Source organism: Bos taurus, chromosome 19 (assembly GCF_002263795.3).
Source record: "Bos taurus isolate L1 Dominette 01449 registration number 42190680 breed Hereford chromosome 19, ARS-UCD2.0, whole genome shotgun sequence".
NCBI lineage: Eukaryota > Metazoa > Chordata > Mammalia > Artiodactyla > Bovidae > Bos > Bos taurus.
This window is the reverse complement of record NC_037346.1, coordinates 27,717,782-27,737,794: the sequence shown is the minus strand read 5'-3', so window position 1 is coordinate 27,737,794 and position 20,013 is coordinate 27,717,782. Positions and strand designations below refer to the sequence as shown.

The window sequence follows — 20,013 nt, the reverse complement described above, 5'->3', positions numbered from 1 at the left end:
CTGTAGCCTTGACTAGATGGATCTTTGTTGACAAAGTAATGTCTCTGCTTTTGAATATGCTGTCTAGGTTGGTCATAACTTTCCTTCCAAGGAGCAAGCGTTTTTTAATTTCATGGCTGCATTCACCATCTGCTGTGATTTTGGAGCCCAGAAAAATAAAGTCAGCCACTGTTTCCACTGGTTCCCTATCTATTTGCCATAAAGTGACAGGACCGGATGCCACGATCTTCGTTTTCTGAATGTTGAGCTTTAAGCCAACTTTTTCACTCTCCTTTTTCACTTTCATCAAAAGGCTCTTTAGTTCTTCTTCACTTTCTGCCATAAGGGTGGTGTCATCTGCATATCTGAGGTTATTGATATTTCTCCCAGCAATCTTGATTCCAGCTTGCACTTCATCCAGCCCAGCTTTTCTCATGATGTACTCTGCATATGAGTTAAATAAGCAGGGTGACAATACACAGCCTTGACGTACTCCTTTCCCTATTTGGCACCAGTCTGTTGTTCCATGTCCAGTTCTAACTGTCGCTTCCTGACCTGCATATAGGTTTCTCAAAGGCAGGTCAAGCGGTCTGGTATTCCCATATCTTGAAGAATTTTCCACAGTTTATTGTGATCCACACAGTCAAAGGCTTTGGCATAGTCAAAAAAGCAGAAATAGATGTTTTTATGGAACTCTCTTGCTTTTTCCATGATCCAGCGGATGTTGGCAATTTGATCTCTGGTTCCTCTGCCTTTTCTAAAACCGGCTTGAACATCTGGAAGTTCACAGTTCACGTATTGCTGAAGCCTGGCTTGGAGAATTTTAAGCATCACTTTACTAGCGTGTGAGATGAGTGCAATTGTGCAGTAGTTTGAGCATTCTTTGGCATTGCCTTTCTTTGGGATTGGAATGAAAACTGACCTTTTCCAGTCCTGTGGCCACTGCTGAGTTTTCCAAATTTGCTGGCATATCGAGTGCAGCACTTTCACAGCATCATCTTTCAGGATTTGAAATAGCTCAACTGGAATTCCATCACCTCCACTAGCTTTGTTCATAGTGATGCTTCCTAAGGCCCACTTGACTTCATATTCCAGGATGTCTGGCTCTAGGTGAGTGATCACACCATTGTGATTATTTGGGTCATGAAGATCTTTTTTGTATAGTTCTTCTGTATATTCTTGCCACCTCTTCTTAATATCTTCTGCTTCTGTTAGGTCCCTATCATTTCTGTCCTTTATTGAGCCCATCTTTGCATGAAATGTTCCCTTGGTAGCACTAATTTTCTTGAAGAGATCTCTAGTCTTTCCCATTCTATTGTTTTCCTCTATTTCTTTGCATTGATTGCTGAGGAAGCCTTTCTTATCTGTGCTTGCTATTCTTTGGAACTCTGCATTCAAATGTGTATATCTTTCCTTTTCTCCTTTGCTTTTTGCTTCCCTTCTTTTCACAGCTATTTGTAAGGCCTCCTTAGACAGCCATTTTGCTTTTTTGCATTTCTTTTTCGTGGGGATGATCTCTGTTATAGAAGCCCGTAATGTGAGGGTGCTTCCATCAGCTTCTGTCTTTGAGGAACTAGAGCAGAGCCCCCTGCTGACCTGAGCTGGGGATGGAGCTGAGTGAGAAATAAACTTTTGCTGAGTTAGGCCATTGAGATTTGGGGACTGTTGTTGCAGCATAGTCTAGCCCACCCTGACTGAAACTGATAGTAATATGCGGAGGCTAATATTATCCCTTCCAGCCATGTAGCCCTTAAAAATAGAAATTTGTGCAGCCCTTAAGTCATTCATCCAGATCTTTCTTCACAGCCATCCAACTTTCGCATAGTCCTACTTCCCTAGATTTCACGTCTAGCCCCTCTCACCTCTTCTGCCTCCTGAGTCAAATTCTGTACCTGACCAAATCCTGGTCACAGTCTCTCTCTGGCCAGAGTCACAGTGTCTTTGGGGAGTGTGTATGGGGTAGCATTTGGCTCTGCCAAAGACTGAATTTTTACTTCCTGCACCTGTGATGCTGGAAGAAGAGGATCCCCGTGGCCTTGTGTATGAAGAGGTGTCCGGGGATGTTTCACCAGATTTTGTTCACGTTTGAATAAAATCAAAGAATGAGAAACACCCAACGTCGCCACCTTGTGGCCAGAAGGACTGTGGCAAAGGCTGGGTGTGCCCACCTCTTAAAACTGGGCTTTGACTTAGAACAGCAGGACCAAGATACACTGGAATGATATCAGGGCACAATCAGATAATTTTTTTTTAATGTGGCTGTGCCAGGTCTTAGTTGCAGCATGTGGAATCGTAGATCTTCATGGCAGCTTGTGGGATCTAGTTCCCTAACCAGGGATCGAATCCAAGCCCCCCATCAGGAACACAGAGTCTTAGGCCCTGAACCACCAGGGAAGTCACAGGCAGCTTGTCTTTCCACGAGAAGGATGCTATTTGGCCTGCACCAAAATTAGCATTAGAAGACATGCCTCATCTGAAAAATGCCCTGAGCTGGAGAGGGTGGGACCAGGGAGGGTCATTGGAATCTGGTTCCCCAGAAAGCCAGCTTGGAGTGAGATTTATTGCGGAGACACACCTGACTACACGTAGGATTTTGTGTGGGCTCTGGACACCTCTGGGGACAGGATGTAGGGAGGGGGCCCATGTAAAGCTCCTGCTTTGTCAGACAGGCGGCGGCCCCTGGCTGGCACTCTGGACCCCTTTGTGCTTTTCCATCAGTCTGAGGGGCAGCTGGTATGTTATAAGGGGAAGCGTCCAGCCCTCTTTCCCTTTTCCTCGCTGGGCTTGAGAGAGTTCCTCAGCCTCAGTGGCCCAGATGTGTCAGATAAATGGCAGGGACGGGAAAACCAGGAAAGTCCCTTCCAGTATGAGTGTTCTAGGATTTGCTTGCCTCATAGCTCCTGTCTCCCTAGACACTCTGTGGGGATGTGGCTGTGAATTCCCTTGGCATGACCCCTACTTCAACTGGCTTATGGGGGCAGACAAACAGCACATAAACAAATAAATCCTTTTAGATGGTTGCGAAAGCAGTCAGGAGATGAAAGCCAGGTGGTGGCTTAGCATGCCTGGGTCAAGGGGCACCAGGTGTGGTGGTCAGGGAAGTGCAAGTGTCCTGAAGGGTGTGCATTCAAGGCCAGAGTGGCTGGAATAGGTGACCCTGGGGAGGGGACAGAAGCTGGGTCATGCACGATCCTACAGTCTGCAGTTAAGTCTTTGGATTTGATTCAAGGGCAAAACGGTTTTAAGTTCTGGCTTAAAGTAGGGATGTGACCCGACTTGATTTTTTTTCCCTCTGTCTTGGGAAGGTGGGGCTCCCAGGGTTGCTCCTCTGCCTTACAGGGCTCAGGGTGGGGTAAGGCAGTGGGGGGTGCCCCAGCAGTGAGGGCTCGGCTTCCTGTGTGGGTGGCTTATTGTGAGACAACTCAGTGAGCTTGCATCCTTCCCAGGGGCCTCTTCTGCTCCCTGGGTCCAGCCCTGGTCAAGGAGAACCAGTTCTTCAGCCCAATGAGCACCTACCCAGAGTCACGCATCCTCATTTTGGTTGTAACTAGGGAGTGCCCCATCTATCTCCTTACGCCTAATCCCTTCCATGTCCCCGGCCATGTCTATATCCCCACCATCCCCATCTTCATCTCTGTTTCCCTTAAGAACTGAATCCCCACTCCAAACTTGAGCCCTGATCAAACCCAGAGCCACCACTCCTGCTTTTTTGGGGACCGAGGAATTGGCTGGGGGAAACCTATTGGTAGTGGATTGTGATTTGGAGAATGGTGGTAGATCCCCCGGGTTTGTGTGACACCCAAACTCTTCTATACCATCAGTTCCCTCCCCGTTCCCCCCATGTCCCCTCCCAGGCTACCCTCCTGGCTGCCTGGGTGCCCCTGCCTTCTTCCACGCCCCACAGAATATTACTGTACCACTGGATTAGAAAGTTAAGACTGGGCCGCTTAACCCTGCTCCTTTAGGACTTGGCATCCCAAGCCCCTGAGCCTCAGTTCCTCATCCTTGGCCCTGCCCCTCAAGGAGACTTAGCAGCCCCCTGAGGGCACAGTCTCAAGGGAAGAGGAGTAGCTAGAAGGCAGGTGACTGGGAAAATTTGCTTTGAGTTTGCATCTTAAGATGCATATTTGAATCATCAGGTTCCTAGCATCATCCAAGAGTCATGGTGGCTGAGTAGAGCCCAGGAGGGCAGGCCTGACAGCCCGAGAGAGCACTGTGCCCAGGCAATGAGACAGCCCTGCCAGTCACAGAGCACATAACCTTCACCCCAGCCTCTTCCTTGTCCTGCCTCCATCCCCCTAACCCATCCCCCTGCCTCACATCACTTTCTACCCCTCACCTCATCCTTTCTGAATCTTCACCCTAATTCCAATCCCATTCTTGGTTCAGTTCCCACCCCTGACCTTGTCCTTATCGCTAACCCATAGTTTGAGAGTCTCCCAGGTACCAGCTATTGTGCGTGGAGGTTGGGAGAAAACCAAATTACAGACATTCTACTCTAGTGGGAAAGACAGATATTCATCTAAGATGTTAACTACAGTGCTCTAGGAGACATTAAGAGTTAAATTTGGTCTTTCTTTTTAATTTATTTATTTTTAATTGGAAGATAATTGCTTTACAGTGTTGTGTTGGTTTCTGCCGTACATCAGCATAAATCAGCCACAGGTATATACATGTCCCCTCTCTCTTGAACCTCCCTAAACCTGGCCTTTCTTGATGAAGCAGTTATCAAGCTACAGTCTAAAGGAAGAGGAAACATTAAACAGGTCTAAGAGGGAGCAGTGTGTGCAAAGTCCCTGTGGTTGGAAAGAGCTGCTTTCACGTTATATCTTTACTCAAAAGCCCCCTTCTCAAAGAGCTGTTGCTTGGCTGTTGTTGTTTAATCGTGTCCGACTCTTTTGAGACCCCATGTGCTGGAGATGGGAATACCAGACCACCTGACCTGCCTCTTGAGAAACCTGTATGCAGGTCAGGAAGCAACAGTTAGAAATGGACATGGAAAAATAGACTGGTTCCAAATAGGGAAAGGAGTACGTCAAGGCTGTGTATTGTCACCCTGCTTATTTAACTTATATGCAGAGTACATCATGAGAAACGCTGGGCTAGATGAAGCGCAAGCTGGAATCAAGATTGCTGGGAGAAATATCAATAACCTCAGATATGCAGATGACACCACCCTTATGGCAGAAAGTGAAGAAGAACTAAAGAGCCTTTTGATGAAAGTGAAAAAGGAGAGTGAAAAAGTTGGCTTAAAGCTCAGTATTCAGAAAACGAAGATCATGGCATCTGGTCCTGTCACTTTATGGCAAATAGATGGGGAACCAGTGGAAACAGTGGCTGACTTTATTTTTCTGGGCTCCAAAATCACAGCAGATGGTGACTGCAGCCATGAAATTAAAAGACGCTTACTCCTTGGAAGGAAAGTTATGACCAACCTAGATAGAATATTCAAGAGCAGAGACATTACTTTGCCAACAAAGGTCCGTCTAGTCAAGGCTATGGTTTTTCCTGTGGTCATGTATGGATGTGAGAGTTGGACTGTGAAGAAGGCTGAGCACCGAAGAATTGATGCTTTTGAACTGTGGTGTTGGAGAAGACTCTTGAGAGTCCCTTGGACTGCAAGGAGATCCAACCAGTTCATCCTAAAGGAAATCAGTCCTGAATATTCATTGGAAGGACTGATGTTGAAGCTGAAACTCCAATATTTTGGCCACCTGATGGGAAGAGCTGACTCACTGGAAAAGACCCTGATGCTGGGAAAGATTGAAGGCAGGAGGAGAGGGGATGACAGAGGATGAGATGGTTGGATGGCATCACCAACTCAATGGACATGAGTGTGAGTAAACTCCAGGAGTTGGTGATGGACAAGGAGACCTGGCGTGCAGTCCATGGGGTTGCAAAGAGTCAGACACGACTGAGCAATTGAACTGACTGTGCTGGAGTGGGTTGCCTTTTCCTTTTCCAGGGGATCTTCCCAACCCAGGGATTGAACCTACATCTCCTGCATTGGCAGGTGGATTCTTTACCACTGAGCCACCAGGGAACCCCCTGACATCTGGCTACTCTATATCTAAAGTGTAGTCTTTTACACTTTATTATATTTCCCTACTTTATAGTTTCTCTTCAGCTCTTATCACTCTTTAACATAGTACTTGATTTACCTGGCTATTAGGTAAAACTGTCTGTTTCCTTGACTAGAATGTAAATTCCATGAAGGCAAGCAGGGATTTGTTTTATGAAGCCCTAAAAATATATTGGAAGGGACTTTCCTGGTGGTTCAGTGGTTGAGAATCAGGGGATATAGTTTCAAAAGACCCCTGGTCCGAGGAGATCCCCACATGCCAGGGGGCAAGTAAGCCTGAGTACCACAGCTACTGAGCCTGTGTGCTGCAATTACTGAAGCCCGGAGCCCTAGAGCCCATGCTCTGCAACAAGAGAAGTCACTGAAATGAGAAGCCTGTGCACTGAAACAAGGAGTAGCAGCCGCTCACTGAACTAGAGAAAGCCTGTGCGCAGCAACAAAGACCCAGAGCAGCCAAAAGTAAATATATAAATAAATTGTAGGGAACATAGGAGGGGGCTCCATAGTGTCTGCTGGTGAATGAATGAGGGCCACCTAGTCCCAGACAGAAGAGAGAAAAGGGGAATGTGGTGGGAGATGAGACCCATGAAGGGGGCCCTGGGGGCCACATGAAAGGATGATGTCATTGTCCCAAAGGTGAGAAATTGCCACCACCAGGCTTGATCTGCTTGATCTGGAGTAGGAGGCACTGTGAGGGGTTGATGTTAAGTCTGTACTCTTATCCCAGAGCTACTCACTGGCCTGACTTTTATAAGAATTGCTATTTTCTTTTAACTTTTTATTTTTTTCCTCATGATGCAATAGTTGTTTTTCAATTAATTATTTATTTTTGTTTGCTGTGGGTTTTGTTGCATCAAGCAGGCTTTCTCTAGCTGCAGAGAGTGAGGGCTACTCTCTAGCTCTCATCAGGATGGCTTCTCTTGTTGTGGATCATGTGCTCTAGACTCAGGCTTCAGTAGGAGCAACTTGTGGGTCTGATTGTGGTGTAAGGATTGGCTGCTCTGTGGCATGTAGGAGCTTCCTGGACCAGGGCAGAACCCATGTCTCTTGCATTGGCGGGTGAATTCTTAACCAACAGACAACAAGGGAAGTCTCTAGCTTAATTCTTATGCCCCAAATTTCACTCCAACAGTCTTCTACATTTGTATTCAATCCCAATCCCTCTTTGGCTGATTGTGGCCCCATAGAAAACCATAGATAACCCCTCTCCGATCCCTGACCCCTTCCTGGAGATTTTGTGTCCCTTAGGGTCCCCAAGCTCTAGTTTCAATGCCCATCACCCTTTGTATTGTGGGCTCTGGGCCCTGGGACAGGATAGGCCAGCCTTCCTACTTTGGGCACTAAGTGCCCCATTTCCCAGAGTGGAATGGCAAAGCAACAGGCCAAGTGAACAGTGGGTTTGTGCTGCGTCCACCTCCCTTGACCTCCACCCGCCGGAGCCCCCAGAACCAGTGCTAGTGATCCGCTATCCATGACCCTGCTCAGCAGGGTGCCCAGTGTTGTAGCCAATAGGGGTGGGCAGAAGGAAGGAACTGTTGACTGATAAAGATCTGGGGGCCCTCCCCCTAACTTTCCTGGGGCCTTGGCTCAGGCTGGACTGGCTCCCCCACCCTGAAGTTTCCTCCATCCAAGGCCTCTTCTACCCGCCCTCTCAGGGGCAGGCCCAGCACCCTGCCTATTGTCCCTCCCTGCCAGCTCCCAGAGGGCCTGCAGCCCAGACGCCTGCTCACTGGCCCTGGAGCACAGCCCCACCCCAGCCTGCCAGGCTCCTGTCCTGCACCCGACCTGGTGCCACCCCCACCCCCTGTCCGGGGCAGCAGCTTCGCCAGCCTCTGGGTCCCTGCTTTACCTCTCCACCTCGGAAGGCTGACCTTTCCACTCCTGTCTGTGTCTGACTTTTCCTGCCGGGCTTGGGCCCCCCTGTGGCCCCTCTCACCGTGTCTGTGATTGAGACCCCTTCCTGCCTCCTGAAGAGCAACCATGGCCACCTACAAAGTCAGGGTGGCCACAGGCACCGACTTCTTATCGGGAACCATGGACTCCATCTCTCTGATCATCGTGGGGACTCAGGGAGAGAGCCATAAGCAGCTGCTGAATCACTTTGGGAGAGATTTTGCAACTGGTGCGGTGAGTGAGTGAGTGTGTGTGTGTGTGCCTGGGGAGAAAGGGGAGGGATGGAGGGGTACAGGGCTCTGAAAGCGGCGGGGCTCCAAGGTGGCTCAAAGGCCCCTCACCCAAGACCTGACTCCCAGCCTCTTCCACCCCCTCCCCACCACCCGTCACCTCTCATTCCTTTGCCATCATCGCTCCTTCCTCCCCCTGCTCTTTTCTCACCTCTTTTTCTCTCTTCTTCATCCCTCGCTGTCATCACCCACTCACACCCCTCACCTCTCAACCCTCTCCCGCTTGTTTCATCTCTCCTGCTTTCCAGTCTCTTTCCACCCCCTCTTCCCTCATCCCTTTCCTGTTTCCTCTCTCAGACTCTTCCTCATGCTTCCTTCTCCCATTCTTACTCACCCTTCCTAAATTAACACATTATCGACCAGGGGATTTTTTGCAAAATAAGATCCATGGCCAGTGATTTGTTATGTAAGTGAGTACTGAACCATCCTGGTAAATAATGTTCAGGTAACAAAAGACTTATTGATGTGTCTTTGGTCAATAAGTTGTTAAGCTTCAGCATCACTGGCTTAAATTTCCACTGGATTCCGTGTCATACAAGGCATCAGATCAGCCTGTCCAGCAGGGACTGTCCTGCTCTGTGATGAAAGGCCCCATCTGCTGAGCCCTCAGCCTAATTTTGAGTCAGGTCCAGCCACCTGCTGTTATGTGACATTAATAGCTCACTCTGTCTTTGTAGACATTTCTGAATCTCCACATCTTCACTGATAAGTGGGAGGAAACGGGGGGCTGGTTGGACCATCTCTGCCCACTCTTAAGGATGTAGGAGGCTTGGGGGGCTCTATATAGACCCCTTGTACACCAGTCCCTGGGGGTCTGCATGGCTCCTGAAGCCTCAGGTGGCTGGGGAGGAGGAAGTGGGAGGAGGGGATTTCAGGAGCCGAGGATGGAGAGAGGGAGGGCCTGGAGTCCTCCCCAGGTGGGGTCAGGCAGGTGGGAGGGACAGAGACCCCAACAATCAGCTCATCCTGGTCTAGGGAGGTGAGCATCGCCCAGCATGAGTGGGGCTTGGGTGAGGAGGCAGGCAGGTGGGAGGCTGGCCCGCTCAGCTGGCCCTGTGCCCGCCCAGGTGGACGACTACACTGTCCAGTGTCAGCAGGACCTGGGGGACCTCATCATCGTCCGCCTGTACAAGGAGCGCTACTCCTTCTTCCCCAAGAACCCCTGGTACTGCAACTACGTGCAGGTCTGTGCGCCCAATGGCCGCATCTACCACTTCCCCGCCTACCAGTGGATAGACGGCTATGGGACCCTGGCACTCCGGGAGGCTACAGGTAAGCCCTCTCTGTCTCCATCCCATACGATGAAGCCCCTCACTCTGGCCTGGCGATCCCAGCGTGGCCACCCCAGGCTCCCAGCCAGCCAGCCAAGTGCCAGCCTGACAGGGGCACCAGGCACACCTGTCACTCTCCCACACCAGCCATGGTCCATGCTGCTCTGCTGGGCCCGGCTCAAGGCTGCGGCCTGGAGGAACGAGGCAGGGGGCGCTACTCTCTGGACCCCAGGGTCTGACTGCAGACAGCATTCTCAGAGCAGGCTGTCCATTACCTCTACAGTCCTCCTCTCAATGCCCACAGGAAGCCTGGCTACTCTCAGACCTTAGGACTCTGATTGGATGCCCTGTGTTCGCCAAGCAGCAGGTGCTGCCGCTCTGAAGACTCCCTGTTACCCCCTCAGGGTGCTGTTACTGTAACAGGATGCCTTGTTACTCTGATAGGATTTCCCATGATTCCACCTGTTGCCTTGTTATTTTCTGAAGAAGCCCTGATGGTTCAATAACCCTCTAAGGCCCTACAACAGAAGGTCTTGTACCTTCTCACGATGCCCTGGATTTCTAATTGAGCATTTCTTAGACTGATGGGATGTTCTGTGGCTCCAATGGGCTTCCAATCACCCCAAAAGGACACCTTATTTCTCTCAAGGGACTCACTGCCCACTCCACCCCCTATTCAGTGAGGCTCCTTCACAGTCCAATCCAAGGCCCAGTTACTCATATCGACTGTCAGAGTTCTTTGAGGTAGCCAGTCAAGGCTGCCCCAGCTGTTTTCCCAGCCACTTGATTGCTGCCATGGAAAAGGGACAGGACCTGAGGGCCCAAGTCCCTTGCATCCACCCTTATATCCACCTTTGTGTGGCTGCTCCAAGGAGACTGCAACCTTGTCCTCTTTTGTTCCCCTCTCTCAACCAGCCATGCTCCTCTGGCCTCCTCCGAGGTAGATGAGAGGGGAGGCAGGGCTGAGGGAGCCCCAGGGTGGGGAGCTCCTCCTCTCAGAGTCTGACCACCCCTCTCCCTTCTCTCATTTCCCCATGGTCAAGTCCTTGCCCTGGGAGCAGGGGGTCAGGGCCAGCTGGGGAAAGGAGAGTCAGGGGCAGAGGGAAGCAGGCCTGGCCAGGTGGGGGCGATAGGAGAGGGCCTCACAGAGGACGCAGAGCATCTTCCCACAGTGATAGGTCTGAGTGGCATGGAAACGGGACAGGCAGGGTAGTGCTGGGAGGCAGGCACGAATGGGGTTGGGTGGGGCAGCTGCCATGAAATACCAGGGCAGGGAGACTTGAATGACCGGCTGGGACCTTCAAGGATGAAGGCTCCCACCCCAGGGATGAAACTGAACTGAGTCTGTGGGTCACACGACTCCAGATGGCATTGTTCACCCTGAGTGCAATGTGAGCTGAGGCAGATAGAAGGAGAAGGAAGGTGGCCTGTGAAGGAAAATGATAGGGAGGCAGCGATAGGCACCTGCCAGCCTGGGACTACCAGCCAGGATGTGAGTGTCAGCTTCACCGCTTGCTGGGCATCTGGACTCATTTCCAAGTTCTTCTAAGCCTCAGTGTCCTCATTTGTCAAACTGGGCTGACAGCAGAACCTACTTCATGGGGTTGATGCGAGAAGCCAATGTTATTTCTGAAATTTTCCTTTTAACATGTTTGGACTGAGGTTGACTGCAGGGAACTGAATCTAGGGAAAGCGAAACTACAGTTAAGGGGACTCCCTGTATGTATTTATGCAAATGTATCTTCATATATGCATATATTCTTTATACACTCACACATACCGTATGTTACATGATACATCCACCAGGGTAACTGCAAATATGTCAAATGTTTCTGCAAGCCAAAACTGAGTAGTTTCAGAGTGATATAAATCAAGACCCTACGCAGCCTCAGGTAAATTTAGATCAGGTTTGGTTGGCCAAGAAGTGTGTGCCTATTTGTGGAAAAAAATAATAATAAAAAACAAAAACTTGATTTCTGGACCTTTTGAAATTGTGGAGATCAGACTGTGGGTCTATAATAGTCATCTGCCTCATAATTCAAACTGTTCTTGTGCAAATTAAATTATTGACATAAGTATTTAGAAGGGCTTCCTAGGTGGTTCAGACGGTAAGGAATCCGCAGGCAATGCAGGAGACCCAGGAGACTTGGGTTCGATCCCTGGGTCAAGAAGATGCCCCAGAGAAGGAAATGGCAATCCACTCCAGTATACTTGCCTGGGAAATCCCATGGAGAGAGGAGCCCAGCAGGCCCCAGTCCATGAAGTTGCAGAGTGATTGATTGAGCAATTAACACAGTATTTAGAAAGTGCCTGGTACCCAGTAAGTTCTAAATAACTGTTAGGTATTCATGTTCCAGAGGAGAAGGCAATGGCACCCCACTCCAGTACTCTTGCCTGGAAAATCCCATGGATGGAGGAGCCTGGAAGGCTGCAGTCCATGGGGTCGCTGAGGGTCAGACATGACTGAGTGACTTCCCTTTCACTTTCCACTTTCATGCACTGGAGAAGGAAATGACAATCCACTCCAGTGTTCTTGCCTGGAGAATCCCAGGGATGGGGAAGCCTGGTGGGCTGCGGTCTACGGGGTCACACAGAGTCGGACACGACTGAAGTGACTTAGCAAAAAAAAAAATTCATGTTCCAGGAGTTCTAGAAGAGGGACTTCCCTGCAGCAGAGCCCCCTGGAAGGGTAGAGCAAGGACAGGGAAGGGTGGTCCATAATCCTTTTGATCCTTTCATCTGAGTTTCTGGGAGAAGACACACCCTCTCTCTCCCAGGGTAAGCCTTCCCCATCCTTGGCCCTGTCCCACCTCCCCACAGTGCTGACCTTGAGGACAGAAGCTGAATTCTGATCCCCGAAGTGGGCAGGGGCAGGCCCGGGCAGGGGCAGATCTTGAGCCTCCTCCTTGGTCTCCCTACAGGAAAGATAGCAGCAGATGACACACTCCCGATCCTTCTGGAACACCGAAAGGAGGAGCTCAGAGCCAAGCAGGACTTCTACCAGTGAGGGGGGTGGGGGGCAGGGGCTGCGGAAGGTCAGGGGGCCAGTGGTGGTTGTGCCCTGGGATGGTGCGTGGCCATCACGACTGACTGGCTCGGCTTCTGTTTACAGCTGGAGAGTCTTTGTTCCTGGCCTGCCCAACTACGTACACATTCCCAGCTACCGCCCTCCTGCCCGGAGAAACCCCAACAGGCCGGAGTAAGGACTTGGGGCTGCCCAAGGGCCCCTCCCATGGCTGACACCTGCTCTCTGCCCCCTCCCTGTGCCCTGGACCCCAGATGCCCAGCCCTGCTCTCCTCCCTACAGGTGGAATGGCTATATCCCGGGGTTCCCGATTCTCATAAACTTTAAGGCCACCAAGTTCCTGGACTTAAATCTGCGCTACTCCTTCACCAAGACGGCCTCCTTCTTCTTCCGCCTGAGCCCCATGTGAGTGTGTGTGAGGGGCGGGGTGTGAGGGCTCTTGTAAAGACTGTCCCGCTCCACGCCTGCCTCCACCACAGCATGGCCAGGAGGGCAGCGGGAGCCGGAAGGAGAGGGTTAGGGAACCTTAGAGGTGACACTCCAAGACCTAGACATAGGAAGGCCTTGAGCTGTGCCACGGGGCTACCCTGAGACCCACCCCCGCGCCCGACTCAGGGACTCAAGAGACCCTGGGGGTGGGGGTGGGGCAGCTCTACCGCCATCCCAGGGGCACTGGACCCCATCTCTGACGGCCTCCCCCTCGAATCCCCTGTCCTAGGGCACTGGGGTTCAAACTCCGCGGCCTGGTGGACAGCAAACGGTCCTGGAAGAGACTGAAGGACATTAAGAAAATTTTCCCTGGCAATAAATCTGTCGTCTTCGGTATGGGGTGGGAACGAGAACGGGGAAGCTGGGCGAGATCCGGCCCCAGGTGCTCGAGCCGCGGGCGGGAGGCAGGACCCCCGCGTGGGATGTGGGGTGGGAGCCACACAGAGAACCTGAGGCCGGAATTCGCACAGGCGAGCGCGCCCTCTGGCGGCTCCTTGGAAAACACCGCCCGGCGCCCCTCCGGCGGCTCAACCCGAGGCCGAGGCCTGGAGCTCGGTTTTCCTCCCGAAACCTCCGTGGTCCATGGCCTTCCTCCCTCTCCCCGGGCCTTATCTCTCGTCCTCTCTGACCCTGAGGGGGAGTGGGTAGCTTCGTGACGTCCCCGCGCTGTCCCCCCAGAGTACGTGGCTGAGCACTGGGCAGAGGACAGCTTCTTTGGGTACCAGTACCTCAATGGCATCAACCCAGGCCTGCTCTGCCGCTGCACGCGGATCCCGGACAAGTTCCCGGTCACAGACGACATGGTGGCCCCCTTCCTGGGCGAAGGAACGTGTCTACAAGCGGAACTGGAGGTGAAGCCTGCTCTGGAGTTGAGCCCCCCACAGCCTCCCTTCCTCCCTCTCTCCTGGCATCCCTGTCTCTCCCCACCAACTCCTCGGCAGACCCCCACCCCCTACCCAACTCCCCCGCTCGGGTCCTGGCCAACCCCACACCTGGGGAGCCAGAGCACCCTGCACTCAAGGCGTGGGTCATGGGTACCACGTGTTGGGTGCCTACCTGTCCACTCATCACGGCTCCCCTCCAGAAGGGGAACATTTACCTGGCCGACTACCGCATCTTGGAGGGCATTCCCGCCATTGAACTTAACGGCCAGAAGCAGTACCACTGCGCCCCACTCTGTTTGCTGCACTTTGGCCGGGAAGGGAACCTCCTGCCTATTGCCATCCAGGTGCCTGGGGTGCAGGCCTGGGGGTGGGTGCTGTGTGAGTGTTGCCAGCGGGTGAGCCTCTGTGCGTACATGAAGAGATGTGTGATTGCATGGGCTGGTGTGTGTACTTGTATACTTCTATCTGTGTGAGTTTATGGTCAGTTGGTCAGCCTGTGTTTGTGTGTGTATGTGAACTTTATGTCCCTGTGTGTGTACCTATTTGTGAAGGGTTGTGCCTGTGTGAGTGTGCACTATCTCTGTGTAGGCATATGTGCCTGTGTGAGTCTATGTTCCTATGTGTGCATCTAAGAACACACCTGTGTTTATGTATGTCCCTGTCTGTGTGTGGCTACTGGTGAGCCTAGTGTATGGCCGTAAGCACCAGACTGAGTCTCCAAGGGGCCCTTCATGGGTGCATCTTTGTGCTGCCACTTGGATGCCCATGCTGCATAAAGTTGGGTCCCTGTGGGTGCACTTGTGTGTAAGCCCCAGTGTGTAGAGTGTGGGTACTGTGTCTATATGCACAGAAGTGACCAGGTAGGAATAAGCCTGTCTCTTTGACTCCATTCATCCATCTGCTTGATAAGTCAGTATCTGCTGTGGCTTATCTGCTAGAAAAACTGTGCTAATCAAACTTAGCCGCTGCCTCGAGAGTGTGGCCTGGCTGGAAGGGAAACTGGGATGCTTTCTTCCCAGAGGTTTCCAGCAGGATCAGGTCTGAATTAGTCACCCCTTGGGGTGGGAGTGGGGGTCAGCCCAGCTCTGATGCTCCTGGCTTGTTAGTGGAGCAGTGCAGACTAGATTTCAATGAACCACTAACCCCTAGGGAGCTGGGTGCCCTTGTGCGCTGCACAGCCTGCACAGCTGAATGTGGCGACTATGGGATTGAGGTAAGGATGGGTTTTCAAAGGAGGCAGACTTTGAGCTGGTTCTTATAGAATGAGTGGGAGCTTTCAGGTAGAGGAAGGGAAGGTAGCACAGGCAGAGGGAAGAGCAGGAGCAGATGTGAGAAGGGAGGGGAGGCCCTGGTGTGCTCAGAGGACCAGAGGGACTGGAGTGTAGGGGCTGGGGTTTTTACCCCCTGGTCTCCCTTCTGCCTCCCTCGTGTAGTGGGGGCCTTGTGTATGTGGGTCTTTGCTCTCACCTAACACTTTCTCCTTCCTCACCCCCAGCTCAGCCAGACTCCCGGGCCCGACTGCCCCATCTTCCTGCCCAGTGACTCTGAGTGGGACTGGCTGCTGGCCAAGACGTGGGTGCGCTATGCCGAGTTCTACTGCCACGAGGGCATCTCCCACTTGCTGGAGACCCACCTCATAGCTGAGGCCTTCTGCCTGGCCATGCTGAGGCAGCTACCCATGTGCCACCCCCTCTACAAGGTATGGGCTTGGGCCAAGGGGCCTCTATGAAACATCGCTGTCCTCAGTCATCCCCAGAAAGCTGCCTGGTTTGCTCAGCAGTCAGAAGGATTCCAGCTAGACTTGGGGAAGCAGCTTGGGGGGCTGTCGAGGGGTCTGATGTTGCAGAAATAGGGGGTGCTGACATTCTGTGGGGGATGACTTTAGCCCTCTCTCATCATCTTCCTTGATCCCCCCAACAGCTCCTCATCCCCCACACCCGATACACCATCCAGATCAACAGCATCGGGCGGGCTGTCCTCCTTAATGAAGGGGGGCTCTCTGCCAGGGTAAGACTTCTTTCTCCAACCCCACAAGACATGTGTTTCCCTTCTGGCCTTTACAGTTTGACTAAAGCTGAACTTCCAAGCTGCCTTTAGATCATGAGTGGGCATGGAGGAAGGGGACCAGTTAAGATGGGTGCTGTGTCTGCCAGGCTCCAGAGGCCAAGTTGGGTGTGCTGGTCCGGAGTGAGAGGATCCCTAGACAGTGTGCTCAAGGTCTGCCTGGTCCCTAACAGAGCATGTCCCTGGGCCTGGCGGGCTTTGCCGAGGCGATGGTGCGGGCTCTGTCGGAGATCAACTACGACAACCTCTACCTCCCCGACGACTTCGTGAGACGTGGGGTTCAGGACCTGCCAGGCTATTATTACCGTGAGGACAGCCTGGCAGTGTGGGATGCACTGGAGAGGTGAGGTCAGGGCAGCAATGGGTGCCACTTGAGGGGAACACACCCTGGGATGTTAGAGGCAGTCTGGGGAGCTTTTAAGGACCAGGGGTGCCATCCTGGGGCTTGGGGATAAGGTCTGGAATGTGTGTGGGGATCACACACATGCTCACACTCTGGGTGGGGCCTCTGAGGCCTGATGGTCCCCTTCTTTGCTTTGGCCCCAGCCTGCCTCTGCTTGCCAGACCCTGTCTGGGCTCTGAGCTGCCTGTAGGCCTCATCTGATCCTTACTGGGAGCACTCTGAGTGTTTTCTGACCTTGCCCAGCCGCTGCTCTTGCTACCTCTGCCCACCCACAGGCCTCAGGCTGCTCTGGGTCAGCCGATGCTGGGGCATCCTGAGGGAGGTAGGAGAACCATGGTGAGGGAAGGCACTGGGGGTTCAAACTAAGGTCCTGTCCCCTGGTCAGGTATGTGACAGAGATCATCACCTACTATTACCCGTGTGACGCTGCTGTGGAAGGTGACCTGGAATTGCAGTCCTGGGTGCAGGAGATATTCAAGGAGTGCCTACTAGGGCGTGAGAGTTCAGGTATGGGCCTGACCCCCAGCAGGGACCCGGGGCTGTGGCGTGGAGTGGGCCCTCCCAGGCTGGGCTGGAGCTAGTCTCACTTTGGGCTGAAGGAGGCCAAAGAGAGCCCTAGGATTTGACAGAGCTCTTCGCTGGCCGCTGGAGCAGTGGTATTTCAGAGAGGTTGGGGAGGAAAGCCTGACTAGCTTGGGGTCCCTGTCTCAGCTCAGGGTCTGTGGGTCATCTTGGTAGATACCTGGAGAGATCCCAGTCTCTTGCTTCAGGAAAAAAAAGAAAACCTTTGTGGGCTGAGAAATGGGGCATGAGTTCCAACAGGACAGGCCAGTGTGTACTGGTGGCGGGGGAGCTGGCGAGGAGCAGGCAGGCTTCAGGAGACAGAGGGGATGGGGAGCGAATCCTGAAGACGTGCCACTTGGGCACCCACTCAACAAGTATTTAGTGAGCATCTGTGATGTGGTGAACACTGTACTGGTTACTGCGGAGGCCAAAGGGAATGAGACGCTGAAGGCGCTGCCCTTGAGTTGATCAGTCTCTAGGGATAGCCGCTCACTGTAAACGGGCAGGTATAAGACTGGTGCAGTTTGTAGGGAAGCCAGGGAGGGGCTGTAGGAACCCAGCATGGGGCAGGGGAACCTACCCTAGCTTGGGGAGGGCTGGCAGGTAGAGAGTGAAGGGTGGGTAGCAGCAAGCTGCTGCTCCTGCTGCTGCTAAGTTGCTTCAGTCGTGTCCGACTCTGTGCGACCCCATAGACAGCAGCCCACCAGGCTCCCCCGTCCCTGGGATTCTCCAGGCAAGAACACTGGAATGGGTTGCCATTTCCTTCTCCAATGCATGAAAGTGAAAAGTGAAATTGAAGTTGCTCAGTTGTGTCCTAAGATTTGTGCAATGGGAGGTCAGCCAGGTGATGACAGAGGTGGGGTTGGAGAGTCCTGACTTGGGAGCTGCATGAGGAAAGGCCTGAAAGCCAGACTGAGCAGAGTTAGTTCTGGGACTGCTGATAAGTCCCTGCAGCTGGGGTTCTGGGGCAGGAGGAATGGGGCAGCCTCCTGTGAGATGAGGCTGAAGCCAGGAGCAGGGGCTGGGTGCTGCAGCCTGGTTAAGGAGTCTGGAATTCCTCCGCGTTCAGAGGGAGCCGTCGAGGTGTGTCTGGGGAGATGAAGCGTGCACAGCAGGATGTCAGACTTTACTGGTGGTCAGGGAACAGTTTGGGAAGCTGCTGTGGTGTCCAGGAGGGAGATGACAGGGACCTTCCCTGGGAGGGGGCTCTGGGGATGAAGAGGATGCCAGAGCTAGCTGGGAGACAGAAATGACAGGACCTGCTGACTGGTTTGGGTTTGTCGGTGGGGGCTGAGTGGTGGGACGGAGGAGCCAAGGGTGACTCCTGGATTTTGGGCTTTTGAAACTAGGTGGATGGTGTGTATCATTCTTTGAGCTGGGGGCCTGGAAGGAGAAGCAGTTGAGGGAGGAAGATGACTGGAGGAAGGGTCTGGTTTGAATGTGTTGGGCTTTTGGAACGTGGGTTCACCATGGCAACCAGAGCTAGGTGCTCAGGTGGGGCACAGGAAAGAGAAGCAAGCTTAGAGAAGCCCCCGAGGACATTTGACCAAGGCCCAGTTGAACCCCACCTTGGGGGTGGGGGGGGTGGGGTTGTGGCCAAACAAGAACCAAACAGGCAGGTTGGGGGCAGCCTGGAGGGCTGGAAGAACAGGGTGAGCTGGGCTTGGCCATGCTCTCTGTGGGCCAGCCAGGACCTGGGCAGCACTGATGTGGTCTGGGCCTTACCTGCCCACACCTGCCCTTCCCCTAGGCTTCCCCACATGCTTGCGAACTGTGCCTGAGCTGATCCGATATGTCACCATTGTCATCTACACCTGCTCCGCAAAGCACGCAGCTGTCAACACAGGGCAGGTACCTGGACTCACCAGCCCCTGCCCCAGGCCCAGACTTGACCTTAATCCCAGCCCCAGTGTCTGAACTCTGCCTCAGCCATAATCCCCAGTCTGGCCCAAATCTGTCTCAACCAGAGTCCCCAGTTCAATCCCTGCCTCCATTGACACCCGAGGGTCTCGGGGTGCCCTCTGACCCAGAAGTCCCTCTCTACTCCACCTCTAGTTGGAGTTCACCGCCTGGATGCCCAACTTCCCCTCATCCATGCGGAACCCACCAATACAGGCCAAGGGGCTGACCACGCTGGAGACCTTTCTTGACACATTGCCGGATATTAAGACCACATGCATCACCCTACTGGTGCTTTGGACACTCAGTCGGGAGCCCGACGACAAGGTGTCCTGGGCCTGGGGTGCAGGTTGAGGTGGGGAACCTCTGAGCAGAGGCAGGCGGCTGGGGAGCTGGGAGCCCAATGAGAGGAGGGTGTCAAGGCCAAGAGGCAGGGAGGGAGGCTGCTGAAGGGGAAGGACGGAAGGGGTGGGGAGGGGTGGGGCTCCATTCCAGCCGCCTGGTTCTGTGCCCGCAGCGGCCCCTGGGCCACTTCCCGGACATCCACTTCGTGGAGGAGGCCCCGCGGAGGAGCATAGAGACCCTCCGCCAGCGCCTGGCTCAGATCTCACACAACATCCGCCAACGCAACAAGTGTCTCCCCATCCCCTACTACTACCTGGACCCCGTGCTGATTGAGAACAGCATTTCTATTTAGGATGGCCCCTCTCCACTCAACTTTCCTGCCCTGCACCCGCCTGTTTTCCAATAAAATCACTTCAAACACAAGCCCGGGGGCTGTCTCTGTGTTTATTGTGGGTGCACACCGGGGCTGGGGCACGCCATGCTCACAAGGCGATGCTGTTCCCACCAAAGCCTGGTCCAGGTACACTCATACAGCAGGCCAGGCCCTGGTTTTGCTCCTGGATGTCCCATGAGATCTGGGCCAGGTGGCTGTGGAAGACAGAAACCTTCCTCGGGGCCTCCTTGGCGAAGTACTCATCAGGGTAGGTGCCCAGGTACTGCTGGGGACGGCAGGAGAGAAGGCTGGAGCCCCTGACCTGCAAGCCTTGGTCCCATCTTTCAACCAAAAGCTATTCTGATCCACCTGGAGTCCCCTGGGACCCAGACCGCCAGAAAATTCACCCAAGGACAGAGACCACCACCCAAGTCCTACTCACCTACCTAAGA

The 20,013-nt window shown here is 53.2% G+C and overlaps 1 protein-coding gene across 2 annotated transcripts; it reads left to right on the top strand.

The window, feature by feature from the left end:
- Positions 1 to 7,604: 7,604 nt before the first annotated feature.
- On the top strand, positions 7,605 to 19,611 carry ALOX12B (arachidonate 12-lipoxygenase, 12R type). Of its 2 annotated transcripts, NM_001192038.2 has the most exons (15): positions 8,042 to 8,188; positions 9,312 to 9,516; positions 12,437 to 12,518; positions 12,628 to 12,714; positions 12,823 to 12,945; positions 13,259 to 13,362; positions 13,708 to 13,880; positions 14,114 to 14,257; positions 15,409 to 15,612; positions 15,834 to 15,920; positions 16,151 to 16,320; positions 16,766 to 16,887; positions 18,695 to 18,795; positions 19,000 to 19,170; positions 19,361 to 19,540. In NM_001192038.2, the coding sequence occupies exons 1-15, from the start codon at positions 8,042 to 8,044 to the stop codon at positions 19,538 to 19,540; spliced, it is 2,100 nt and encodes a 699-aa protein (NP_001178967.1). The 2 variants fall into 2 exon arrangements, with proteins under 2 accessions (XP_010814296.1, NP_001178967.1); XM_010815994.4 differs by lacking the exon at positions 14,114 to 14,257 and having other exon boundaries at positions 7,605 to 8,188; positions 19,361 to 19,611.
- Positions 19,612 to 20,013: the final 402 nt, after the last annotated feature.

Excerpts from the sequence above, each read along its gene's own strand:
- ALOX12B (NM_001192038.2), top strand. The coding sequence starts at position 8,042 with ATGGCCACCTACAAAGTCAGGGTGGCCACAGGCACCGACTTCTTATCG. Across the intron at positions 15,613-15,833 it reads TGTGCCACCCCCTCTACAAG|CTCCTCATCCCCCACACCCG; the intron begins GTATGGGCTTGG and ends TCCCCCCAACAG. Across the intron at positions 16,888-18,694 it reads ACTAGGGCGTGAGAGTTCAG|GCTTCCCCACATGCTTGCGA; the intron begins GTATGGGCCTGA and ends CCCTTCCCCTAG.